This window comes from Perognathus longimembris, chromosome 28 (assembly GCF_023159225.1).
Source record: "Perognathus longimembris pacificus isolate PPM17 chromosome 28, ASM2315922v1, whole genome shotgun sequence".
NCBI lineage: Eukaryota > Metazoa > Chordata > Mammalia > Rodentia > Heteromyidae > Perognathus > Perognathus longimembris.
Genome location: NC_063188.1, coordinates 37,139,879 through 37,166,249, shown reverse-complemented (window position 1 = coordinate 37,166,249; position 26,371 = coordinate 37,139,879). Strand labels below are relative to the sequence as shown.

The window sequence follows — 26,371 nt, the reverse complement described above, 5'->3', positions numbered from 1 at the left end:
GGGGGTGTCTTATGAAAAAAAGTATACTAGGATATGTTTTCTTTTCTTTTTTTTTCTTTTGCCAATTCTGGGCCTTGGACTCAGGGCCTGAGCACTGTCCCTGGCTTCTTTTTGCTCAAGGCTAGCACTCTGCCACTTGAGCCACAGCGCCACTTCTGGCCATTTTCTATATATGTGGTGTTGGGGAATTGAACCCAGGGCTTTATGTATGGGAGGCAAGCACTCTTGCCACTAGGCCATATTCCCAGTCCCTATGTTTTATTTTCATATTAGCTTCTGTGCTTTATTTCCAACCACATCACATGCAACCAATCTCTGCATAATCCCACCAACAGTGCTGGGAGAATCAGAGGTAGGAAAAGGTAAATGTCATAATGACAAAATTAACTGTGCCCTGATTCCTAAGACAGCAGGACCAAGGAGTTTAAATGTCAGAATGACCATGTAGGAAAAAATGATTAAATGCAACCATTCAATAAAATCCATTGTTTTCCTTGGAAAAAATTTTACCACAGGAATGTATGAATGCAGAACCTGGTCCTTCAGAAGAATCGCTCTATCCTCATGTCAGCATAGATTCACAGGGCCGTGTGCCTCCTGCTGCCTGGGCACATAGGCAATCTCACCACGTTCAAGGCCACCAGGGCAGTGGCCATGTTCACCTAGAATAGATGAGCAGAATTATGGCACATTCTGAACATTGAAACCCAGAGGCTCTTTTCAGAGCCACCACTTGATCTAAAAGGCACTGGCCTTAAGTGCTCACCTTGAGTTTGGGGCTGGAAAACAGCATCCTTCAAATTAATGGATTCCTTATGAAAAATTAATCATATATCTAATACATTAGTTCACTTTACTCCAAGGATAACAATAAATTTGTAGTTAATTGTTCTACATTTAGTTAATTAAAAATAATTTCTGAAACAAATTTTCCTTGAGCACACTTCATAAGGATTAGATCATAATTATTTTAGTAATAACATTTACATTTTTCACTCATATTCTCAAAAGAGTTTGTATTATTAACATTATACAAAGGTACTTTTTCTGCAGTTGGCAATCCATAAAATACTAATGCTGATATAAAAATTAAACTTATTCATTCAAGTCTTTATTGTGTGTGTGCCAGATCTAGGGCTTGTCCTCAAGACCTCACACAAGCACTGAAGTCTCCCGCTGTACACTTGAAGCATACTTTCAGTCCATCACTTTGCTGGTTATTTTGCAGAATGGAGTCTTAAGGACTTTTCTTCTGAAACAACATCCTCCAAGTCTCAGCTTTCTGAATAGCTAGGATTACAGGTGTGAGCCACCAGCTCCAGGTCAACTAATTTTTTTGCCAGTCCTGGGGCCTGAACTCAGGGCCTAGGCACTGTCCCTGAACTTTTTTGCTGAAGGGTAGCACTTTGCCACTTGAGCCACAGCACCACTTCCGGCTTTTTCTGTGTATGCAGCACTGGGGAATCAAACCCAGGGCTTCCTGCATGCTAGCCAAGCATTCTACCACTAAGCCACATTCCCAGCTTTCCAACTTTTTAATAAAACATATCCCAAACTTGGAACTCAATATAGAACTAGAAGTCAAATAGAGTCCTCTCAGAAGGCATGAGGATGTGTCCCGTGTCTCTTCCCTGGGCTTTGCACTGAGTGCTGGATGGGTTTTGTGTGGGTTTGCCTTCCAGGCTCGTTTGATTGAGCAGGAACCCAGAGCATTGTGGGAGGAAATAGAGGTATGATGGGCCACATGTTAGTCATGTGTTATGTCTACCACTTTCTAGCCCTATCTACCTGAGGTGAGCCATTATTAACAGCAATCCTTTAAGGCTAAAGTCATACATATTTTCACACAGATAAAAGACCAAGGGCAAAGATTCTTATTAAATGTAAGTATGTATTGGTTTAGTTCTAGAGTGATTATAAAACTCACTTGCTCTTTTCTGTTTTCAGTAACAGATTATATCTGCCTATGTACATGGGCAGGACTAAAGTATGAAAACACTGACCTTGATTTTTTTCAAAAAATCTGGATATGTATAAAAAGACAACCATTTCATTTCAGCCTTTTTCTTGCCCCATATCTGTAACTATTACAATAAGCCTTAGTACTGTTGATTTTGCAAACGAGTAGAGAACAAGGTCCTAAAATCTCAATCCCTGCTTACTGAAGAAAAATCTCCCCCTTATCAGTAAGGCAAGCAAACCTAGTGAGTAACTCCACATTACATATGTACTAAGTACAGGGAAAAACTATACTAGGTGGGCAGTTGCTTTCACCACCTCAAATTAGTGTTCACTTGACAATTGCATGTCTTTTCACCTGTTTTCACCACTCACTTTAGCACTTAATTCTTGAATGTAAAGGACAGTTATTAGATACAACAAAACACTAGGAATCACCATACAACCCCAGCTCACCTGGCAATGCTTAAGTTTTCCTTTGAGCCGTATGAATGTACAGATGCAGAGGTGCTGAATCTCTCACGGATGTATAACATCTTCACTTTTTCAATTAGTGCAAAATGAGAGCAAATGTAGTGGATGACAGAATCAGCATCCAGAGATCTGATGGGAGCAACCATGAGCTTATCTACATTCAGGATGGTTCCCCATCTGCATAATTGTGGGGCAGACCCACAACTGCAGACTTCAAATTAACTGTTATATGAGTCTCCAGTGCAATCCTAGGAAACATTTTGGTTACTGATCAAGCAGCATGTCACTAAAGGGGGCTGATTCTATTGGACAGCTATTCCAGGCTGGAGGTAAGGGTATTGGTGATCAACAAGGTGTCATCCATGATATAAATCCTCATGCAGAGGGCCACGTATGGTGTCTCACACCTGTAAGTCCAGTTATTCAGGAGGCAGAGACCAAGAGGACTGTGGTTCAGGTACAGCCTAGACACAAATTCAGCAAGACCTCATCTCAGCAAACAACTTAGGTATGGTAGGTTACACCTGTAATCCCAAGTGAGTGGGAGGGCTAAGTAGGAAGATCATTGTTCAAGGAATAAGACCCTAGTCAAAAAAGAACTAAAAGCAAAAAAGTGTTGATAAATGGTTCAAGTAGTAGCTATCAGCTGCCTAGAAAGCACATTGATCCACCTGTTTTGTTGTAGGACTTTATGCCAACAACATAGCATCCACTTCTTACAAACACTGTGATAGTGTCAAGATGTGAGTACTTAGGAGAGGGAAGACACTAAGAGGCTGCAAATAGGATTGTATAATTTAACTCCTTTTGTAGGTAAACTGATAGGTCTCAGTATGAAAGGCTATACTTTGTGGCCAACAGTTTTAACTGCAGAATTGTAGATGATTGGGTTTTAGAAATTTAAAGTGATAATGACTTATGGGAAAGGACTGAAATACATGTATATGCACTTTATTATATTAGTGCAAGCTGCTCTAACAAAATACTGTAGACTGGTTAGGGTAGAATTTGCCCACGGTTCTATAAATCTCAGGTCTATCAGGGTCAGGCTCTGGTGATTGCATTCTTTCTGGTATGTGGATGGGTCACCTTCACTGTGTCCTCACAAGGGAGAGATGTATCTCTTCCTCTTCTCAGTGTCGAAGGCCTATCAAATTAGAACTCAGTCCTTATGGCTAGAAGACCCTCTCACCAGGTATAGTCACAGTGGAGGTTATAGATTATGAATGGGAGAGAACCAATTCATTCATTAGCACTATGTTCACCATGAAAACAAGAACCAGACTCAGAGGTTCACTGCTGTCATTACCAGATGTTAAATGACACAGTGTACACACAGTAAAAGAAAGTGTTTAATGTAGTGTGGTGTGTTTTAAGAAGTGATTCTTGCTCCCTTCCCTGTCTAACTCTAACCTTAAATGTTACCTTTCATTGAGGTGAAAAATATTATTCCAGAAGGCAATGGAACAAGCTTGAGTTCCAGTTCTTTTTCATCTTGTACAGATCACTTTAGACTCCATTTTTCCATTTATTCATTCTGAGTTAAGAGGACCTATATAGCTGGGCGCGGGTGGCTCACGCCTGTAATCCTAGCCACTCAAAGCCAGCCCAGGCAGAATCATCCCAGTGAGACTCTTATCTCCAACAAACCACTCAAAAAAGCCAGAAGTGGTGCTATGGCTCAAGTGGTAGAGTGCAAACATTGAGCACAAAGAGTCTCAGGGACAGTGTCCAAGCTCTGAGTTCAAGCACCAGGACCTTAAAAAAAAGAGGGTCTACATGATCTCCTCTCCCCAGGTTCTTTAACACTGTAATTCTAACTGTAGGGGAATAGCACTTAGCATCTGCCAGTCAAAATTCACTGAATCTGGACAAAGAGAGAATTTCTCCCATGCATCATCTGCTAAAGAAGTTTTTCTTCAGCAATTTTGGTGGAAAGGAGAACCTTGTTTAATTCCATTCCTTTGCTGGAAAACCATGGCTATATTTATTATGTTAATGTTAATAACTGAAATGAAAGTCAAGAAGCTGCAAAAGCATTCAACTTTTTAATGATTATAAGCAATGAAGGCACCTACTAGGTTAAAACTGGCTTGCTCTGTTACACAGAAGGGTCATCAATAGTGAGATTATTGTGCATCTGCTCTCTGGAATTTCAATTTAAAAACAAATTTAAGGGAACTTGGTTACTGCTGACCTCTTAGGGAACATAGCTAGGGAAAACATCTGCAGGTGCCTCAAATTGCTACACATTGCTTTACAAAAACAAGCCTCCCAGGTAGTGTTGAGCTTGTTCTTGAGAGGATGTCCCCATTTTAGGATGTTTGGATACAGTCCTTCTCCTGCTGGATAGCTAGGGAGAAAAACAAACAAGAAGTCAATAAGAGAATGTTTTCCAAAGATTAGTTTGTTTCTTGCAAAAGAACTCTTCACTACCAGACTGGGGGGTATAGCTTAGTGGGAGTCTTCACCTGGCATTCACAGGGCCCTAGGTTTGAGCCCCAGCATCATAACAAAGAATTTTCTCAATCATTGAAGGCTGCCATACATGCTTTAAATATATAATACCAATTCACAATCACAAATCTTCAGTGATGTCTGTATGCATGTTAACCACCTGAAGATTCATTAGGCTCCATATCAACTCAGTTTTTGTGATTTGAGGAAGATTTATGCTATTTCCACTTTTTAAAGTATACTCAAAATCTAAACTTTCTCATCTATTTTATGTTATGATTGAAGGATGTCAAAAGTACAGCATTTGCATGGTTCTTTAAAGGATGAGATCACACGCCTCAAATTTGGAGATGCAGAAAAAATACCAGATAACAAAAAGTGGACAAAATTAAGGTTTTGACCATTTCCAAGGTTTATTTTTTTTTCTGTTTATATGGTGCTGAGGAATCAAACCCAGGGCTTTGTGCATGCTAAGCAAGTACTCTACCACTACACCACATTCCCAGCCCTCCAAGGTTAATTTTGATGCGATACTTTTAGTAATTTTCCAACACAAAATTAATTTTCTTCTTCCTCCTTACTAGTAGGACCTGTCAGGTGGGAATTACTTACCTCAATTACAGTCAATTTGACATTTTAACTGCTGCACTAAACAAAGTAGTATTCTAATGCTCAACTTGTGACAAAATTTACTAGAAAAATGTTTATTTACAGAGCCTATCAACTTTCTCCACTGTTTGTCTCAACCAGAAATCCCCCATTACTTACTTTCCTTTGAGGGAAGAGTGTTTTTTTCCTCAGTATTAGTTTTCTTCAACTTTGATCGGTCAAACTTCTCCACTTCAGACATGTCTGGTTTATCACTCATCTTGAGTAAAAGGCTGGAAAAAACCCACAATTTTTAAAGTTATCTAAGAATGTCCATTAGACCAAGAGGTTAAAAGTAAAATGTCTTAATAGTAGTGTATATTTTTCCTGATGATTTTTATCAGGAAAATAGTCAACGGACTTGGAAAAGATACATTTTTATTAAAAATATTTTGAATTCCATATCATTAGACTATTTCTGGTAGGCAGAAAGTGATGATGAATGAAGATGCACTACAAATCAAGATGCCCAGTAAGCCTGGATCCACTCTGTCTGACTTTTAAAATCATAGCAAATGGTAAAATGGAGGAGACACAAGCACATGGGCAGATATAAAAAGCAGGTGAAGATGAGGAAGAAGTGGAGGAAGAGGGAGAGTGGAGGGGGAGAGAGTTACCACAATGACTGGATTGCATGGTAACAGGGGCAGAACTATTTGATTATGTTCACTTCTTAATTAATTAGGTGTTTTTGCATTTTCCAAGAGAAAAAAGCAACACATACACAAAATTGGGCCAACTTATTTCTACTTTAAGTATCCAAAGACAGTAGATTAAGATGCTACAGTAAAAGGAGGAGAGATTTAATTCAGCCTAACCAATTTACACAAGTCATGCAATCTTGTGGCATGGGTCTGTAAACACTGTGGGAAAGAACAGGTGATTAGGATCTGACTTGAGACTTCAGCAGAATGAGTTGAGTCTCATTTCACCCCATCTTCTTGGCATGGGGAAGAGGTGCCTGGCTATGGGAATGAGATGTTTGGTGCCCACCCATCATTCCGGGTTTGATCATAAGGGACAATAAGCAGCCACGACGAACCGGAGGGGAGAGGTCTCTCCCGTGTGTGCCTGGCCCCACCCTGGTGGGAGAAAGGGCTGGTTCTGGAGTAGAAAGGAGGGGTCCCCACGGAGCTACAAGTTCCAAACACGCCTCCATCCACTCTAGACTGCCCTAAGACTCTCGTCTCAGCAGTCCTTCGCCAAAGGCAACGCTAGAGAAACCGGGATTAATCAAAGCATGGTCGGCCGGGCGGTCAGGAGCCGTTTGCCTTCATTTCAAAGTAACTTGCCGCTGTCGCTGCCTTAGCCCAATGGGGGCGAGGGAGCAAGGGGCCAAGACCCCGAAAACCCTTGCTCCTCCCCTGCCCGCCCCCCGGGTTTGGGAGCTGCAGCGATGCGGCTGGCCAGCTCCGGGGTCCCCCGCTCCGGCCGTCCAGGGACCCCCAGGAGGCTCAGCATCACTAACTGAAAACCTGGAGGCGGCGCCCTGAGGAAACAAAGGCTCGGGCTCTCCCTCGTCCCCCACTCGACGCGCAGACGCGGAACGCCCGCGGCTGAGACCTCGGCCTCCTCCACCCCAAACACAGCAGGCGCCCCGCGCCCTCCAGTCCTCCCGACAGACCCAGCCGCGCATTGTCACCTGGACGCCTGGTGGCTCAGGCAAAGATTTCAGCAGACTAGGACCACTAGCTGGCTCCGGGATGCTTGAGTAGCTGACGGGTCCCGCGCGGGTCTTTTTAAGTCCTGCAGCGGGCCACGCCCTCAGGCCTCGCCCCAAACCTCTGCGATTGGACGGCGGATCCCGAGCTCGCCTCTGGTCCCGCCTTCCCGAGCTGTAGCTCGGGATTTCAGCGCCCCCCACCCCCGTCCTCCCTGCACCTCCATCCCGGCTGCTCGCACCCCGGCTTTAAGAGGCCAGGGACACCCCCGCCTCACCAACAGGTCTCCGTGTGGGGTTCGGACCAGCCCGGGGACGAGTCCTTGGAGAGCCCACTTGCTCACCCTCTCTAGCCGATTCTGTCTAGGGGGTCGGTATTTCCCTGGAGTGAAATGCACTCCAGCGCTCTCCGCCGTTTTGTTAAATAGACGAATGTTGAGATGACCGCCGGGTTGGACGCCGGAAGCAGTGATCTCTGTCCCAATCCTTAGCCAGGCAGGTGAGCAGCGGTGCAGCTCAGGGTGAAGGCACCGGGGCTCGGGGGGCGGGGCGGGGGGGGAGTACAGCTTCATGGAGACCTCTGTGAAGTGATGCTGTCCTATGTAAAAGGCACGTTTCTCACTTGTGCTGCCACTAAATTTGACAGCAGGCAATTTAGAAAAACCACGGGAGAATCTGCTGAGACTGCCTTTATCCTCAATCTCTAGCATGTTTCTTGACTAACAGAAAACACAGGTTGAAGACTGAAACTCGACATGGAAGTTTTTTCAAAAAGAAAATTCATGGCAGAACACAATTTTGGATAGCAGCAACTCACGCTGCCTGTTAGGAGAGGAGAGTTAAAACCGGGTACTTTATTAACTTACTGAAGGTTTAGGGTCATTTTCTGGGCACGTGCTATAGCCCGTTTAAGGGAAAATAGAAGTAGAACTAAGCCTCACTTGCGTCCCTCATTTTACATATGGCTCGTGTATAATGGCTTAGACCTACAAAGATCAACAAGAATGTCTCAACTACCCTCACCTCACCCTACCCTTTCTTGTATACTCTAGTGACACTTTGGTTTCAGAGTTTTTTAAGTTGGTTTGGGGAGACTCAAAAACTGGAACATATACTCACGATCTTTCCAATCCCTGCTTTCCAAACAGCTAGGATCACAGGCCTGAGTCACCATGACCAGTGAAAAATTTTAATTGAACAGTTTTGGAGGACACAGTCCATTCATTCTACAAATAATCAAATCATCATCTACAAACTTATTGAGTACTTATGTGTGGCACAAATATTTAGGCACGGGAAAAACACTGGTGACTGAAAATGAATTCCCTTATATGTCTGGTGATGGAAATCTGTTTTCTTTCAATAACTCAATATTGTTCCCACTGCACTGCTCACTGACTACCCTTCCCCCAGGGGATCTTCCAGGATTTCTCCAGCCCAGAATCTTAATTTAAGTATGAAACCCTACTCCTCCACCCCTCAGGTTATGGAGTCTGAGAGACAGACTTGCAAACAATAAGGCAGGAGACTTACTCAAACAATAGACTCCTAAGCCAGACCTGCACCATAAACTTGTGAAACTCTTTGAAGCCTCAAAGTACCTGCAACCCTGCCCCCCCACCCTTTGAACCTTGGAGTTCCCTGTAACCCTGCCCCCTAACCATTATCCTAGTCAAGTCCCTCCACCTCTGACTCCATCACGCCTCCTGTCGACTGACTCTCCACTGGTCACTAAGGTGTTCCTCTTCAACTTTTCATTAAAGTTGATCTGGTCTGTTCAGGGCATTTTCTGCTCTTTGTTCTGATACCCTCATGACTCCATTTCCTAAAATTAGTATTCTTTGTATTGAAAGTACCAGAGAATGAAGTGGAAAACCTAGAGAGAGGAAAAGCTCAATCCTTGGCATAGTAAGCTTGGAATACCTGAATCTCAGTGAAAATGTTAAGTAGGCAGGCAAATAGTTTCCTTATGCCATTTTTGTATTGCATTGACAATTCTTCAATCTCATCATCTATTTAAGGACTGTTATTTACTCTCTCTCTCTCCTCTCTCTCTCTGTGTGTGTGTGTGTGTGTGCGCGCGCGCGTGCATGCGAGTGTGCGCACCTGGGTGTGTGCCTGGGTGTATGCCTGGGTGTTTGTGTTGTTACTGAGGCCTGAACTCAGGGCCTCATGCTCCCACTTGGCTTTATTGCTCCCAGGTAGCAACACTTTCAGTCTAGCATTTTGCTGCTTAATATGAAATGAAGTCTTGCAGATTTTTCTGCCTGGGCTGGCTTCAAACAATAACCCTCCAGGCCTCAGCTTCTGAACAGTTAGGAAAGCAGGAATGATTCACTGATGGCCACTGTTCACTTTTTGAAAATCTAATGGATCACTGGCAACTTTATAATATTATATTGATCAATACATATAATGATGAATATATCATCAAAAGATAGCCAGCTACCTATGTAACCAATTTTTTTCTGAAGGGGCTGGGGATATGGCCTAGTGGCAAGAGTGCTTGCCTCCGATACGTGAGGCCCTGGGTTCAATTCCCTAGCACCACATATACAGAAAATGGCCAGTAGTGGTGCTGTGGCTCAAGTGGCAGAGTGCTAGCCTTGAGCAAAAAAAAAAAAAAGAAGCCAGGGACAGTGCTCAGGCCCTGAGTCCAAGCCCCAGGACTGGCAAAAAAAAAAAATTCTGATTTCTTAACCTACATATGTTCTCTTGGACAAAACAAGAAAGCATTACCTGTAAGAAACTCATGAAAGTCCTATTTGTGAGAATTCTTTTTACTCTCAATAATTTATTTTAAAAATTAGGCAACTAATAAAAATCCAACAAGAGGGGCTGTGAATGTGGTTTAGCGGTAGAGTGCTTGCCTAGCATGCACAAAGCCTTGGGTTTGATTCCTTAGCACCACATATACAGAAATGGCCAGAAGTGGTGCTGTGGCTCAAGTAGTAGAGTACTAGCCTTGAACAAAAAGAAGACAGGGACAGTGTGTGCTCAGGCCCTGAGTCCAAGCCCCAGGACTGTAAACAAAAAAAAAAATCTAACAAGATATGTAAATAACTATGGGGACTCGTGACACATTAGGAAACATTAAAATTAGAATCTCAAACTATTTTTATATTAAAATTTAATAGTTTCTTCCTTATGGTTCTGAAAATTTAGTACAGGGCCCTGCACATGCTAGGAAAGCATTTTACCACTGAACTACAATTACCTTTGCAGAAATTAAAATATGCACAGCAATTTGCAGAAAATGAAATCACTATATCTGTTTTTCTTTTGTACATAGTGATTAGAATAGTTAAGAAGCTCTTGAGGAACAATAGTGAGGTGAGAGGACTTCCCATCAGATACCTAGACTTATTTCAAAGTTACCATAATTAGCCAGGCACGGGTAGCTCATGCCTGTAATCCTAGCTACTCAGGAAGCTGAGATATGAATAGAGAGGTCCTGAACCATCCAGAGCAGAAAAATCTGTAATATTCTTATCAGCAAATAACTAGCAAAAAGCCAGAAGTGGAGGTGTGGCTCAAGTAGCAGAGCTCCAGCCATTAGTGAAAAAATGAGAGCACGGGTACTAAAAAAAATTAGTTGCAACAATAAAACAGTATATGTTGACTTTAGGTTAGAAATGGACCAGTGAAATAGAGCAGACAGAAATAGTCCCAAGAACAGTTCGTATTATAAAGGAGTGGGAAGGGAAAAGCTTTTTTTTTTTTTTTGGCCAGTCCTGGGGCTTGGACTCAGGGCCTGAGCACTGTCCCTGGCTTCTTCTTGCTCAAGGCTAGCACTCTGCCACTTGAGCCACAGCGCCACTTCTGGCCATTTTCTGTATATGTGGTGCTGGGGAATCGAACCTAGGGCCTCATGTATATGAGGCAAGCACTCTTGCCACTAGGCCATATCCCCAGCCCCAAGGGGAAAAGCTTTTTGACAAATTATATTAGGACACTTTGATATATATACACGTACACACATACATATATCATTATGTATAACAAAAAATGAAATTAGACTTCTATCCTCACATTTTACACAAAAGTCAATTCAAAGTTTATTGAAAACCTAAATATGAAAGGTTGAACTATAAAATTTTTAGATGTTAATATAATGGAAGACCTGTATGACATTGGGGTCAGAGAAGGATTTCCTTGGTAGGGGACACAAACTGTACTTACTATTTTGAAGAAAGGATTGATAACTTTGGCTATATTATAACTAGGAGCTCTACTTATTAAAACAAACCATCAGAAAGATAAAAAATAAGCAACCAAGTGAGAAAATACACATACAACACATATAAAGAACAAAGGACTAAAGTTAGAAAAATAACTCCCACAAATTAATTTGAAATGGTTACACAACCTAATAGAAAAAAGTGAGTATTTTGGATAAATTCTTTGGGAAGAAAGAAACCCTAATGTCCCACAGACATATGTAAAGATGCTGAACATTATTAGTAATTGGGAAAATAGAATTTTGAAATACTTCTGCATAGGCAAAAGTTAAGCCTGATAATAGCAAGTATTGTCCAGCAGGTGGCACAATTGGAAAGGTTAACTATGAACTGGAAGGCCATTAGGAAGTTAGGTATCATCTTAAGGTAAAGGTGTTTATACTACAAAAATCAGTAGTTGTGTTTTTAAGTAAATACACTAGAGATATCTGCATTTATGTAAAGTATCAGGAACATTCACAGTATCTATGTTTTTGTTTGGTTTTGCAAATCCTGGGGCTTGGACTCAGGCCTAGGCACTGTCCCCAAGCTTCTTTTGCTCAAGGCTAGCACAATGCCACTTCCAGCTCTTTCTTTTTATGTGGTACTGAGAAATCGAACCCAGGACTTCATGCATTCTAGGCAAGCACTCTACCATTGAGCCACATTCCCAGCCCAGTATTGATGTTTTATAACCGTTAAATTTGGACATTTCTATCAGAATGTCCCTCAAAGCTATCATGGAAAATTGGTTGTTGGCCACTTGGTTGTTACCAACTGGCCAGACACTAGAGGCTCATGCCTGCAATCCCAGCCATTCAGGAGGCTGAGGTTGCATTTTGAAGCCTGAGCAGGAAAGTCCGAGACACTCTAATGTTCAATTAACCAGCAATACTTTAATTTATATTAGATTATTACTTTATGATTTAGGAATCATGCCCTGAAAGAGGTCTATAAATATTCAGTACAAATGTAAGTGTAATTTCCTCCAATATATTTTTGTCAGTCCTGGGACATAGAACCTGCAGAGAGGGAAGATTCATGTCAGCCTTCTAAGCCACCTGGATCTGCAGATGTAGATGGTAACCAACAGCTCTTCTGGACAGCCATTTTCTGCTGACCTTGTCATCAAATATTCTGATATCATATTGCCAACCATGGCAATCAATGGGGAATTTTCATTGCTAGACACAATAAGACACATTTGGTTTTGTGAGAGCATTCAAGTGGAAGGCATTATCATCTATAAGGAGAGAACATATGTCTTCCAGTAAATTCTCAAAATTCCACAGTTGAAAGAAATGGTATAACTATGCAATGTGATTCCATTTGTGAAATTTCAGTTTCCACGGTGGTTAAAACAGCAACCACAGAGCTGGGCACTATTGGCTCATCCCTGTATTCCTAACTCCTCGGGAGGCTGAGATTTCAAGATTGCAGTTTGAAGCCAGCCTGAGCATGAAAGTCCATGAGACTCCTATCTCCAATTAACAACCCTTAAGTTGGAGGTAGAGCTGTGGCTTAAGTAGTAGATTGCCAGCCCTTGAACAACAGATAGATAGATAGATAGATAGATAGATAGATAGATAGATAGATAGATAGAGGACAGCCACCAGGCCCTATGTGCAAGACCCAGATCTTGCACACCTGCACACATACACACACACACAGTACACACACATATATACACACAAACACCATGGCATAAAGAATACAAACTCATCAAATTGTGTCCATTGTAAGTAATTTTATTATTGTTATTATTATTATTACCATCATTGGCATCAATTTTATTAGCACAAAATGAAATCCACTATTAAAAGAAAACAAAACACAACCCAAAGGCCTGTGTCTTGTTGACAATGGATCAGTAACATTATTTTCAGGTACAAGGGACAGCACCCTGAGGATATAAACCATATCACAGCTTTGTAAATCAATTCAGTAATTCACTCACGTTATTGAGCACCTAGGCACAATGGAGGATTTAAAAATTCATACAAGAGATGGGCATCAGTGGCTCATGCCTGTAATCCTAGCTACTCAGGAGGATCTGAGATCTGAGGATCATGGTTTGAAGCCACCCTGGGCAGGAACATTCCTGTGAAACTCTTATATCCAATTAATCCCTTAGAAACTGGAAGTGGAGCTCTGGCTCAATGTGGTAGAGTGCTAGCTTTGAGCAAAAGAGCTCAGGGACAAAGCCCAGACCCTGAGTTCAAGCCCCATGACTGACAAAAAAAATCGTACAAGAATCCCGGCTTTCAAGAAGTTTGCAGTCTGGTAGGAAGTATTGGAGAACGGACAGAATGTCAGGCCACATCAGTGCAATCAGTGCCATGTTGGTAGGCTCTTGGAAATGGGACATCACAGAGACTAACATCACATTCAGTTGGGGAAAATAAGCGAAAAGGGCCTATGAAAAAGGTGGCATCTGAGCTGGGCTTTGGCCAAAAGAAATCCTGCAAGGTAGAAATGACAGTGTGGTTCAGTGTGGCCACAGGTATGTTCACGTTGTGTTTAGGAGCAGGACAATAGTTCATTTGGACTGAAGTATGTGGTCTATGTAAGCAGGACTGGTGTGCTGAGTTGAAAGGCATATAGAGTTCATGTTTTGAATGCTCTGATTGACAGGTTATGAATCTGTGTGACCTGTAATACTAGCTACTCAGGAGGCTAAGATCTGAGGATCCGGGTTGAAGCCAGCTCAACTAGACAAAACTGAAAGATTCTGATTTCCAATTCACGAGCAAAAAGCCAGAAGTAGAACTGTGGTTCAAGTGGCAGAGAACCAGCCTTGAGTGAAAATGCTAAGAAAGAACATGAGGCCCTGAGTTAAACCCCTGTACTAGCACACACAAAAGAAGAACTTTATATCACAGTTGCTACATTCAACAAAATATGTGAACAATTGTGAAGAGACATGGTTGTTTTACTTCCAGATGTCTTCAAGAAACACAAGGGATATCTAAACACTGTAATCATCTTGCTATTAAAATATGTTCCAGCAGCTAACCCCAAACAACCTAGAGTAAAATTTTCCTATTTTGCATCCTTCAATATACTCTTTCTACCCAGGGACCTGTCTCTTCTCACTCCAATCTCCCGACTCACCAGTTCTTGCACCTGATGAGTAGAAGCCAGTTAAAATTAAGATTTCCGGCCAGAGCTTCCAAGGCTAGGATCCCTAGCAGAAGAGAGGGGTTGTGATAGAGGCAGTGAATCATAGCATGAAAATGTAGTCAGCTGAGAAGTTTTCTGGAATCTCCATCCTCAGAGTCTAGCAGAGTTTATTGCAGTTGGAGTTCTACTCACTTTGGTCTGGAGGTCATCTGGAGGAATCCCAACCACACAATGACAGTATGAGATCATCTTTTTTTTTTTTTTAAAGTTTCCTTGTAGTAAGGAATTCCTGGCAGGAATTATATTGAATCTGAATTACAACTTATTCACAGGCCTTTTGCCTGTGAGGCTACTGAAGTTGTGGGTAGACTAGGGTTCCCAGGGGATCCTGTTGGACTTAATCTGTGCTTAACAGGCTAGTCGTTGGGAACTTCTCCCAGGTGATGACGTTTTACAGATACTAAAAATGATTGCATTAGATTATCAAGCCAAAGAAATAAGCTATATAGAACCAACCAGACAAGATCTAGAGCAAAGATGCCATGGTCACATTTCCTGCAGTTAGTCAGCCTTTCACCTCTTTCTTGGAATGAGACTTCCTTTGTAGGAAGTCATGGATAGCAGTAGTGAGCCCCCAGGTCACACTGGACCTGAGAATAACCAGGGAGCCCCCTCGGTAGATCAAGAGTACCTTTCGGCCCCGAGTGTCCCACAAATCCCGGGCAGAGGCCCACAAACTTGGCATTCTCTGCCAGCCAATATGGGACTGCATGTTGGCAACCAGAACAATGAGAGGATACAGAACGAGGCAGGTGATTGTCCCATTGACACTACCAGATACCAAGGCAGGAACCCAATGGGGCAGGCCTTGCTGTGCCAAGCCCTCCTGGATGGGATCCTTGAAAGAGAAATACAGAGCACTCCCCAGGCTGTTTCTGACAAGAACAGGCCAGAAACCACGATAATAGCCCAGAGACAGTCGCCCCCACAGCCCATAGGAGTTGAATTCCTTGAGAATGCTGACGGTGCTGGGAAAGCGAGCTTGCTTCCGGCCATCCTGGAGCACATTTTGTACTCTTTCAAAGGGGCTCAGTGCCACAGCTTCCACCACACCAGACATGAGCCCTGCAGCCCAGCGGTGTCCCAAGGGATGTGGCCCCACGGGGGAGAGAAAGCACAGCAAGCTGTCATATGTCCCAAACAGGAGAGTCCCTTGCAATGTCTTGGAGAGAAGAGGGGGATAGATCCCCCTGTAGAAGTACTGAGGACCTTCATGCCAAAGTTGCTTCATAGCCTCTGACACAGCCATCGCATGGATCTGCTGCCGGAACACAACCTTATAGATAGGGAAGGTCAGAAATGTAGACATGAAGTTGGAAATGGCTCCAAGGGTGTAGGCCTGGGAGGGCCAGCTTTTCTTTCCTGGAACTTCTGCTTGTGTCCAGTGCTGAAGCTCCTTCCCGGCAGAGTGGTTCTGCTCTCCCATGCTGAAGGAAACTGGATGCAGATGGGAGAAACTGGTAAGAGGAGGGGAAAAAAAAATAAGTTACACTGTCCATGTCAACCTGTTGGCAAGCATTTTCACTGCTTGGTTAGAAACAGAGCCCTATGAAACTCAGTCTAAGGACATAACCCTTTGGCTAGTTTCTGTGCATCATAAGAGATTAAGGATTCATGAAACTAGCTGGGCAAGGTCCCTCAAGCCTGTAGTCCTAGCTACTAGGGAGGTGGAAATCTAGATGATCATGATTTGAAGATAACCTGGGCAAAAAGTTAAGGAGATTCTATCTTTACCAATGGCTGGCCCTGGCTTTATGTACCTGCCATCCCAGCTACATGGGGAAACACAAATCGTAGGAGATCCAAAGTGGCTGGGCATCAAATAGGCCTTTTCTAAAAAATAACCAATTAAAAAAAAAGACATGGGGCTGGGAATATGGCCTAGTGGCAAGAGCACTTGCCTCCTACACATGAAGCTCTAGGTTCCATTCCCCAGCACCACATATATGGAAAACGGCCAGAAGGGGCGCTGTGGCTCAGGTGGCAGAGTGCTAGCCTTGAGTGGGAAGAAGCCAGGGACGGTGATCAGGCCCAGTCCAAGGCCCAGGACTGGCCAAAAAAAAAAAAAAAAAGAGACAACAGGAGTGGCTCAAATGATTGACCACTAGCAATTCAAACCCCAATACTGTTCTTTAAAAAAAAGAAATTCATCAACCTCAAATGAAAATAAAGGCAATTTTTCTTAAAAGTCATCTATACAGTATTTTGCTAATACAACAAATTTTGTTATGCAAAAAACATGAGACTGTGGAGGGACGGCTCCAAAACCCACTGTACTCAACTTTTCACTACAGAAAACTTGGCATCTTAGGAACTTCTAAAGTTGTAGTTTGTTATGATGTTTCAAAAAAAACACCTTTTGTTTTAATTATCTGTAGGTAGTTTCAAAGGGGTTTCAAGTGAACATGTCAGTTTGTGAATACAGTGCATATTGATCAATGTCACCTTGCTGCTTGTCCAAAACAACTTTTGTTTATTTGTATTTTTTTTAACCAGTCCTGGGGCTTGAACTCAGGGCCTGAGCACTGTCCCTGGCTTCTTTTTACTCAAGGCTAGCTCACTGCCACTTGAGCCACAGTGCCACTTCTGGCCTTTTCTATATATGTGGTGCTGAGGAATCGAACCTAGGGCTTCATGAATACGAGGCAAGCACTCTTGCCACTAGGCCATATTCTCAGCCCCATATGAGGATCCTTCTTAACACATGTTTGACAAGGTGGCCCTTGGCTGCTATTCTAGCTTCCAAGAAGTGTAACATAAGTGGATAGATGTGTACTCGGGCAGGAAGAGAGACCTTACCCACAAAATAAGCACAGATCAGAGCTGGAGGCATGGCACAACAGTAAGAGCACCTTGAGTTCAAACCCTAATATCACACATCCCAAAAAGCATTTCAAGTTGCTGATGGCTTGCACCTGTAATCTTAGCTACTCAGAAGGCTGAGGCGTTAGGATCACGGTTCAAAGCCACACTGGGCAGGAAAGTCTCTGAGAGTCTTATCCCCAATAAACTACTCAGAAAAGGCTGGAAGTGGTGCTGTGGCTCAAGTGGTAGAGCGCTAGCCTTGGGCAAAAGAAGCTCAGGGGCAGTGCCCATGCTATGATTGCAAGCCCCAGGACTAGCAAAAAATAAGAAGGAGGAGGAGGAGGAGGAAGAAAAGAAGGAGGAGGAGAAAGAGAAGGAAATAGATGGGAAATAGATGGGGTCTTGCCACGAGACAGCTATAATTTGAGCAGGAATCTACTGAAAAAAGTGAGGAGATTCTCCTCTCCAAATTTTTTACCAACCATTAAAGTTTTGCACTACAGTTTTTGGGCACCTTCAGAAATAACTTTTGGTGAGTTCTTGGGCTATGGCTCAGTGGCTGAACTCTTGCCTAGCATGGGTGAAGTCTGACTTCAGTTTTTTTTTGCACCAATAAAAGTTGTTTTGGAGGGTCTGGGAATATGGCCTAGTGGTAGAGTACTTGCCTCCCATACCTGAAGCCCTGGGTTCGATTCCTCAGCACCACATAGATAGAAAAAGCCGAAAGTGATGCTGTGATTCAAGTGGTAGAGTGCTAGCCTTGAACAAAAAGAAGCCAGGGACAGTGCTCAGGTCCTGAGTCCAAGCCCCAGGACTGGCAAAAAAACAAAGGATCCTCATAGCCTCAGCCTCCTAAATAGCTAGGAATACAATTGTGCGACGCTAGTGTCCTGCTGAGCAACATGTGCTTTATTATTAGCACCTGTCTTGTTCACTGTAACATGTTTAGGTCCAAGTCTCATTCTGCTTACTACTTATTCATAGCATCAGTGCAGATCTACCCAATATGACAGTCCAAAATGTCTTCAAGCTGAGTGCCAGTGATGGGTCAAGCCTATACTCCTAGCTACTCAGGAGGCTGAGATATCAGAATCAGGGTTTGAAGTGACAGGAAAGTTGGGAAACTCTTATCTTCAACCACCAAAAAAAAGAGCCAGAAGTGGATCTGTGGATGAAGTAGTAGAGCACTAGCCTTGACGAAAAAAGCAAAAAAAAAAAACAAAAAAAAAAACCCTCATGGACAGCACCGAAGCCCAGAGTTTAAGCCCCAGGATGGGCACCAAAATAATAAATAAAAAATAAATAAGTAAATAAATAAATAAATACATCATTCAAAGACAAAACAACTTATCTCTTGGAAGGAAACATTACCCTATGTTCTGAGTCTCAGTACTGTAGGGAAAAGGCAGTGTAAGGACTACAAGCTATTGTTCCCTATACCAAAAAATGTAGGGAGCAAATGGCAAAGCATAAAAATCAACTTGGGAGTCAGGACACATGAAGGAACTTTTGAGATCAAAGAGAAATGAGAGCTGGACATAGTGGCACAAACCTCTAAGTCTCAGCTACTCAGGAGGTTGAAGAAAGAGATTCCTTTGATCCCAGGAGCTCCAGAACAGTCTAGGCAACATAGCAGAAAGGAAGAAGTGAAGAATGAAGGGAGGGAAAAGGAAAGAAGAAAAGAAAGGAGGCTTAGTGGAGACCCAAGGCAGTTTTGCCTGGAGGCATTGGTGCTTCCTTCCCTGGGTTGAGGAGACAAGGCTTGCAGCACTGGGAGCACTGTGTGAGGGAGAGGAAGCATCCAGCTGCCTGGGTAGGAGAGAGGAGGAAGGGGAGAGGACATGATGAGCAAGCTCAGTGCAGGTCTCACATCTACACTGACGGCAACAGGAAGGCTGGTGGGAATTGTACAGCACAGGTTTCATACAGCACCTTGAGCTCTGTGGTCTGGGGTGGGGACAGGGTTGGGGCTCTACATTAGCAGCTAGGGCCCACACAGTGGGGGAGAGTAGATTGCAGGCTGAGACCCCACTGCAGCCTCTCTGGGCTGCCACCTCCACAGCCTGACTTGGACTGAGTGCTTCTCCTTCCAGAATCGCCCTCCTCAGCAATGCTTTCCCCTGGCTTCTTGTCCTGTCCCATCCCTATCCCACGATGTCACCTAAAACTTTCTCTTTCCCCGGAGCCACATTGGTCCCTTAGTGGAGATGGAGAGGCTCAGTTTCCTGTGGCCTGCCCAGTACCACCTCCCCTCCCACTTACTTTCCCCTAACGAGCATTGCATGGAAACCTTAACTTCAGCTTCCAGAGAGGAGAAGCTCAGCCTCCTGTGTTCTGTTCATCATCACCTCCTTCCTGCCATTGCCATATTCCATGGAGGTCTTAAACCTCAGCCTCCTTTACTGTCTAGGCTAAAAGGAGAGCTGGGGGAGGCTGTGTGCATGACTTAGACTCTGGCCCTTTAACTGAATACTGACCAGAAGCAAAGGCTCAATACTGTCACAGCCTGCATCCCTCTGCAGCAACTCTGAAAGCTCCTTCCATCCCCTCCAGGGCAAATAGGGCTTCTTCCTCCTGTCAGGCCTGGCTCCACCCAGGTCTGCTAATTCACAGGAAACCACAGCTTTCCTCAGCTCTCCCATCCAAGGCCTTTTCCAAGTCGTACCTGTGCCTAAATAAGGGTGTGTGGTGAGATAAATGTTTGTACCCTCTTCTATCTCAGAGTTCAGTAATGTCCACTTCCTCCCTATCTTTTTGTATACCTGTGTTCACAAACTCCATGAGGCAGAATAATTCAGAAAAAAAAAGCTAAGATTATGGAAGACCAGTATTGTAAGAAACAGTTCTGTTATCAGATTTCTATATGATCTTTAGAAGTGCGTTTATATTTTGGGGTCTCATCCATATTAGTGATAATGTGAGCAGACAAGACAAAATGTTCTGTAAGCTTCCCCAGAGTTGTGTAGTGTCACAGGGGTTAGGGAGTGAATTCACACCAATACTTGATAGAGGAATTTTACTTTTTTACATGTGGTTCTTTCTGCCCATTTTAAAGGGTTAAAGGTGAACAATAGGACTGGGCACATGGCCTAGTGGTAGAGCATTTGCCTCATATACATGAATCCCTGGGTTCAATTCCTCAGCACCACATATATAGAAAAGGCCAGACGTGACGCTGTGGCTCAAGTTGGCAGAGTGCTAGCCTTGAGCAAAAAGAAGCCAAGGATAGTGCTCAAGCCCTGAGTTCAAGCTCAGGACTGGCAAAAAAAAAAGGTGAACAATAATTTAGAAATATCTTACCTTAAATATCTTATCCATCATATATTCATTGTAAAGAATTCATAACCATGCTATAGTGGCTCATGCCTGTAATCCAAACTACTCAGGAGGCTTGAGATCTGAGGATCATGGTTCTAAGGCAGCCAAGGCAGAAATGTCTGTGACACTTAACTGTTAGCATTTCCCCCACCTTAGGTCTTCAGGTCCTCCCATTATTCCCCCAGATCCACCCATACTTCAACTCTCTGCCCTAGAACAATAACAGGCCACTAACACTCACCATTAAGACCTACCTACTTCCTCTTTAGCCCCAGAGAAGCTACCACCTAGATAAGGTGCAGAAGCCAGCGCCATGTTGTTCCCTCTCCTGTGGGAGATATGGCCCCACTAATAAACCTCCTTATAGACCTTCTTCTCCTGTCTGTGACTATCTCTGCATGGTCCACTGGGATGGCTGGGACATATCCTTTCACTTATCTCTGATTAACCACCAGAAACCCAGAAGTTGAGCTGACTGACAAAAAAAAAAAAGAATTCACCACAAATTGAACTCTTTTCCTTTTATAGGAGGAAAGAAATCTACTTTTTCATGTATTTTTCTGCTAAGATGCTTTGGTGGCATATAGAAAATCTGCTTACCTGTGTGACCTTGGGCAGGACACTGTTTCATTCAGTCTAGGATTTTTCAGCTAAAAAATGAGAATAAGACCTACCACAAAAGGTTGCTGCAAAGATTAATGACATAAAATGATAAAAAGTAGTTGAGAATGCATTATTTGATTGTCTTTATACAAAGTGTCAAAAAAACACATTCTTCTCAACTCCACCATCCCTCTCCACAAATCACATGCTCCTGCACCAGATAAGAGTGGTATTCCATAACAAGCCCCCGTGTTCCTCTGCAAAGGAGGGAAGAGCTTTCTTCTGTAAATGCAAAGGCACAGCATAAACATCCTGGGGGATCTGGCCCCTTAGCATGAATTACAGAGTATGGAAAGGGCTTACAGTTGGTCTTGAGAAGTTTTCACCTAAACCTCCCCTGATCAGCCTCCTATGCCTACACTCAGTCAAATGAGCCTAGGGGAGTCCAGAGTGCCCTGGCCAGGCTAGAGCAGGTAGGTATTCCAGGTGACCATACCAGATCCTGCCCCACATTTGTCTGTACATTTGGTCAGCTCACAAATATTGTTCAGCTACTAAATACTTATGGTAAATCACAGTGGAGCAAGAGATGTAAAGGACCCTGTGCTTGTACTTGGTCCCAAATGCTTGGTGGAGGACGCAGCTCAGCAATAAAGCCAAAAATAAAGGGTGCAATAACCAAGGTTAAGGCAGAAAGACAAGAACATTTATTCTACCTGGGATGAAAAAAACACCTCAGTGTTAGCAAAGATTTGGTAGAAAAGGAACCCCACTACTTTGTTGGTGGTGATGTAAATTAATACATTTGCTATGGAAATTAGTATGAAGGGTCCTCAAAAATAAACCCAAATAATAATAGCTGGGCATCAAAGACTCACACCTGTAATCCTAGCTACTAGACAGGTTAAGAATAGGAAGAGCATGTGTCAAGGCCAGACAGACAAGTCCCAGAGGTACCATCTGCATGAAGAGAAGCTGCATGTGGTGGTGTGTACTTGTAATCCTGACAATAATGGTAGAAAGATTGCACAGCTAGCATACATCTGGGTATATATGTAAAGGAAATTAAATAAGCATACCAAAGAAATACCTACACGCCCAAGCTTATTGCAGGTAGCACTATTTACAATGACTGAGTTTTGGAATCAACTCAGGGGCCTATTAACTGATGAATGGATAAAGATACAGTGGAATAGTGTTCAGCCACAAAGAAGAGTGAACTTTAAAGCAAAATATATGAAACTGGAAAACAGTATGTCATGTGAAGTGAGCCATGCTTGGAATGGTAAATACAGTACATTCTTCATTGTATGTGGAAGGACATTTTTAAAAAGTCTACTTGATAGTAGAATAGCAATGAAGAGGGAGAGTAGGAAGACTATAGCAAAAGGGTAGATGAATATGATCAATGCATGGTGTACATACATATGAACACATACTCAATCCAATTAATATGTACAGTTAGTGTGTAACTATTAATGAATAAACTTTCTAAGGAAGGGTAGCTGACACTGTCCTTATACAATGAAAAGACTCTTTTAGGTGGAAGGGTGGGGATAGACATTCTAGGTGGAGGAGGCCTGAGATGGAGGCTTAAGAGTGCTGTGGCAGGAATGTTGGGGGGGGACAACAACTGGCAATACACAGTGAACGGAGGTAGGCAAACTATATAGAAAGATGGCCACATTTGTTTGCTCCACTGTATTAAGTTGTAGGGAACAGACAGAAACTTTGGAGGTAAATCGTATAATGCACCTTAACAAATGAAATAGCAATTAGGATATGATTGCAACTAAACAAATCCAAAGGCTACAATTGATCTAAAGCACAGGTAATCTGCAGAACGATTTTTCCCCTCCTCTCCCTTCCTTTCCCTTCCTTTTGTAATGTTGAAAACCAAACCCAAGGCCTTATCTATGATATACAACTGCTGTAATACTGAGTTATACTACAAACCTTGCAAAATACATTTTAAGTTGTTTGTTTGGAAAATGAAAAAGAGTTTTCATGGGCTCTGCCGTTTGACAGTCCCTGGGCTAGAGTCCTAGTGGCTCCACTTGCAAGTTTTGTGGCCCTACACAAAGTACTTAACCTCCCTAAAACTCAATTTGTCACCCTGTAAAATGGGATCATAATGCCTGTCTGGGAAGGGTTGCTTGGAAGCTGAAATGAGATAACAGATGGAAAATTCCTGTCCCAGCAGAGGCAGGCAGCCAAAAGCAGCCAATACTGTTTCATCTGAAGTCTTAATCTCCTAACCTTCAGGCTTTAAAGGCTTATTTATTGAACGTGGAAAATGTGGTCTCTTTAGAAGCATCATTTAGAGCATACTCCCACATGAAGGCCAGAGATAAGGAATGCCCTGTATCTATTTGGAGCCAGCTTATAAATTTGCACATATTTTTCCCAACTCTGCTCTAAGAGACAGTTGCTTTCTTCTACTGGTTCAACTCCTGCACTTTTTTTTAAACCAAGTCCTTTTCTCTTAATTATGAGGTCTATGTTTGGGCCCATCCCCAAGTGCAGATATCTAATTAGGTGAGGAAGCCAATAAAAACATGGAATAAGGGTGGGTGGAAGAGAGAAGTCAGGGTCCAGTGGCATGGTGCTGAGGAGCAGAAGGAAGAATCTGAAGGAAACCCAACAGTTAGTGCCAGCCTCACCCCTGACTGCAGAGTGAACAACCTGCCTTCTCAATGCCTCCAACTCTGTGTCTTCTAATACCAAGGCGCCACTGTTGCACCTCCAAGAAGAAAGCCCCAAATCTGAGATGAAAGATGCATCCTCTTCAAATCTGCACTGTTGACGCCAAGGAATCTTCCATATTGGGCTTGTAAATAAGAAGGTAGAAAGGAGAGATAACATACCCCAGCAGGCTGAAGATGAATCTAACAGTAGTTGAAGGACTTGTGTCTAAGTATCAGAAAACAAGAACAAACCCCACAGGCACCTGCTAGCCACAGTCTACATTAGGGAAGTAATACCTGCTCTCTAAGAACCAGAAGTCAGGGAAAATGGAGCAGGTTTTTTAGCCCCTGCTTCATGGCCCATTCACTCTGGACAGCCCTGCATGCCGTTTCCATGGAGTTGCTCCTTCTCTGGAGCCTATGATGCCAAATCCAGCAAAGTAGAAGTCCCCTGAAGAGCTTACAGAAGGGCAACCTAGCAACCTATCCTTGAGCCAGGAAATGAAAGAACTCTATCAGTGGCAGAGTTGTGGTGTGGGGGCTCAGGTCAAATAGTGTTCTACTTCTCCCATTTCTTCCTCATAAGCAGGAGTTTCAGGAGGAAGATCTTAGGAAGAAAGGTTGTAAAGCAGTGGTTCTTAACTATTTGAGGGCCATAGAGCTATCTGAAAAATCTTCAGAAAAATTGCACAAAGTGGACTGGGAACGTGGCTTAGTGATAGAGTGCTTGTGTAGCATGCACGAAGCCCTGGGTTCGATTCATCAGCACCACATACACAGAAAAAAAAGTGGCACTGTGGCTCAAGTGGTAGAGTGCTAGCCTTGAGCAAAAAGAAGCCAGGGACAGTGCCCAGGTCCTGAGTTCAAGCCCCAAGACTGGTAGAAAAATGCACAAAGTTCAAATTGGCTAAATACAGTTTGAGGAAGAATCTAGGCAGAAGCCTCTGCTGTAGAATTAAGTTTCATGACAGATACATTGTGGACAGATTCAAGACCTTCAGCATGATAGTGCTCTACAAACCTCCTTACACCTCAGAATCAACTATAGCATCAGTTAAGATCTGAATCACACTTCTGACCTCCAGTCCTTGTCAGTCAAGTCCCCAGAGCTGGAGCCCAGCAATGTGCATTTGGACCAATATTTCCCAAACAGCTATGCTGGTGCCAACACTTTGGATAAGAGCATAAGTTTTGGATTCAATGTCTCATTTCAAATTTTGACTTCACCTTCTAACTCTAGGTGAGCCATTTTCCTCTGATTCTTAGTTCCTTTAGAATCGTAAAGCACTATACAAAAAAATTTTGTTTTGTGGGGTTTTGTTTGCTTACTTGTGTTTTGAGGTTCGGGAGGTGCGAATGCAGGGTCTCTAGCCTGTAAGGCAGGCACTTTACCACTTGAGCCACACCTCCATTCCCCTCCCCCAAGAAGTAACGTTACTTTGTTCTTTTATCAACAGGAAGCTTGTTGCCCTGTGAAAGTCGTAAAAAAAAGCGAAAGCAAAGTGCCTCAGTTGTTGTTTTTTCCCCCTGCATAATGTACCTAAAAAGTACCATCCTCTTCCGTCACCCTCTTCCCAGTGTCTCTTCACAACCCAACACTCCCCAGCACTACCATCGCATAAAGACTGCTGTTCGGATGGTCTGAGATTACCTACATAAAAATGTTTTCCAGGCAGTGTATCAGGCTGTTACTAATTTGCTATAAGATATAGTGCAAGATGTCCTAAACTTTGTGGCTCCGTTTCTTGTCTGTAAAATGCAGATAGCAGAAATCCCTGCTCGCTAGTTGAATATAGCTCTAAGTTGGTCCTCTCATTCCGATCACGTTGGCTTCTCTCCACTAACCCTTGATCTGGTGGTGGAGAGGAGTGCTTAAAAGGATCAGCCTTTGAAGTCAGACATGATGACCTGCGTGTTGAGCTTTTAGCTCTGCACTTTCTAATCATACTGCCTAGGTGCCTACACCCCCCCCTCTGTTAAATGGGCACATTGCTCCTTCACAAGGATGCTAAGAATAAATGGGATGTCCGTGCGAGTGCACTTGCACCCTTGAAAGAGCTCAGTAAATGCTCCCCCCTTCCCCCTATACAAAGGTGAAGAACGCTTATTGTTCACTTGCTTTCTGTCCCACCTCGTGTTTAAGGCATCCGATCTCAAAGCGTGGAGGACAGCCGAGGCGGAAGGCGATAGAAGAAGGGAAGCGATGGGAGCAGCAAACTCACGGGTGAAATGTAAATGGGCCTCGGTTCGTGCGTCTGAGCTGCACTTGACGCCGCGCCACCCGCTCCCGCGCCGCTCTGTCGCAGCCCCCGCCAGCAGGCTCCCCCCTTCTCGCAGGCATTAACATCAGGGACAAG

General features: G+C 43.3%; 2 protein-coding genes across 3 annotated transcripts; both read right to left on the bottom strand.

Moving 5' to 3' along the window:
- Nucleotides 1–4,462: 4,462 nt before the first annotated feature.
- On the bottom strand, nucleotides 4,463–7,241 carry LOC125343832 (thymosin beta-15A-like). Its single transcript, XM_048336397.1, has 3 exons — nucleotides 7,181–7,241; nucleotides 5,659–5,771; nucleotides 4,463–4,786 (listed from the first exon to the last, which is right to left on the bottom strand). The coding sequence occupies exons 2-3, from the start codon at nucleotides 5,756–5,758 to the stop codon at nucleotides 4,749–4,751; spliced, it is 138 nt and encodes a 45-aa protein (XP_048192354.1). The 5' UTR covers nucleotides 5,759–5,771; nucleotides 7,181–7,241; the 3' UTR covers nucleotides 4,463–4,748.
- A 7,851-nt stretch (nucleotides 7,242–15,092) lies between these two features.
- On the bottom strand, nucleotides 15,093–26,298 carry Slc25a53 (solute carrier family 25 member 53). 2 transcript variants are annotated; one of them, XM_048336619.1, is made up of 2 exons: nucleotides 26,237–26,298; nucleotides 15,093–16,058 (listed from the first exon to the last, which is right to left on the bottom strand). In XM_048336619.1, exon 2 carries the CDS (start codon nucleotides 16,025–16,027, stop codon nucleotides 15,107–15,109), a length of 921 nt encoding a protein of 306 aa, XP_048192576.1. In that variant the 5' UTR covers nucleotides 16,028–16,058; nucleotides 26,237–26,298; the 3' UTR covers nucleotides 15,093–15,106. The 2 variants fall into 2 exon arrangements, with proteins under 2 accessions (XP_048192576.1, XP_048192577.1); XM_048336620.1 differs by lacking the exon at nucleotides 26,237–26,298 and adding an exon at nucleotides 26,146–26,189.
- Between the last annotated feature and the right edge of the window lie 73 nt (nucleotides 26,299–26,371).

Excerpts from the sequence above, each read along its gene's own strand:
- LOC125343832 (XM_048336397.1), bottom strand. The coding sequence starts at position 5,758 with ATGAGTGATAAACCAGACATGTCTGAAGTGGAGAAGTTTGACCGATCA. Across the intron at positions 4,787-5,658 it reads CACTCTTCCCTCAAAGGAAA|CTATCCAGCAGGAGAAGGAC; the intron begins GTAAGTAATGGG and ends TTTTCTCCCTAG.
- Slc25a53 (XM_048336619.1), bottom strand. The coding sequence starts at position 16,027 with ATGGGAGAGCAGAACCACTCTGCCGGGAAGGAGCTTCAGCACTGGACA.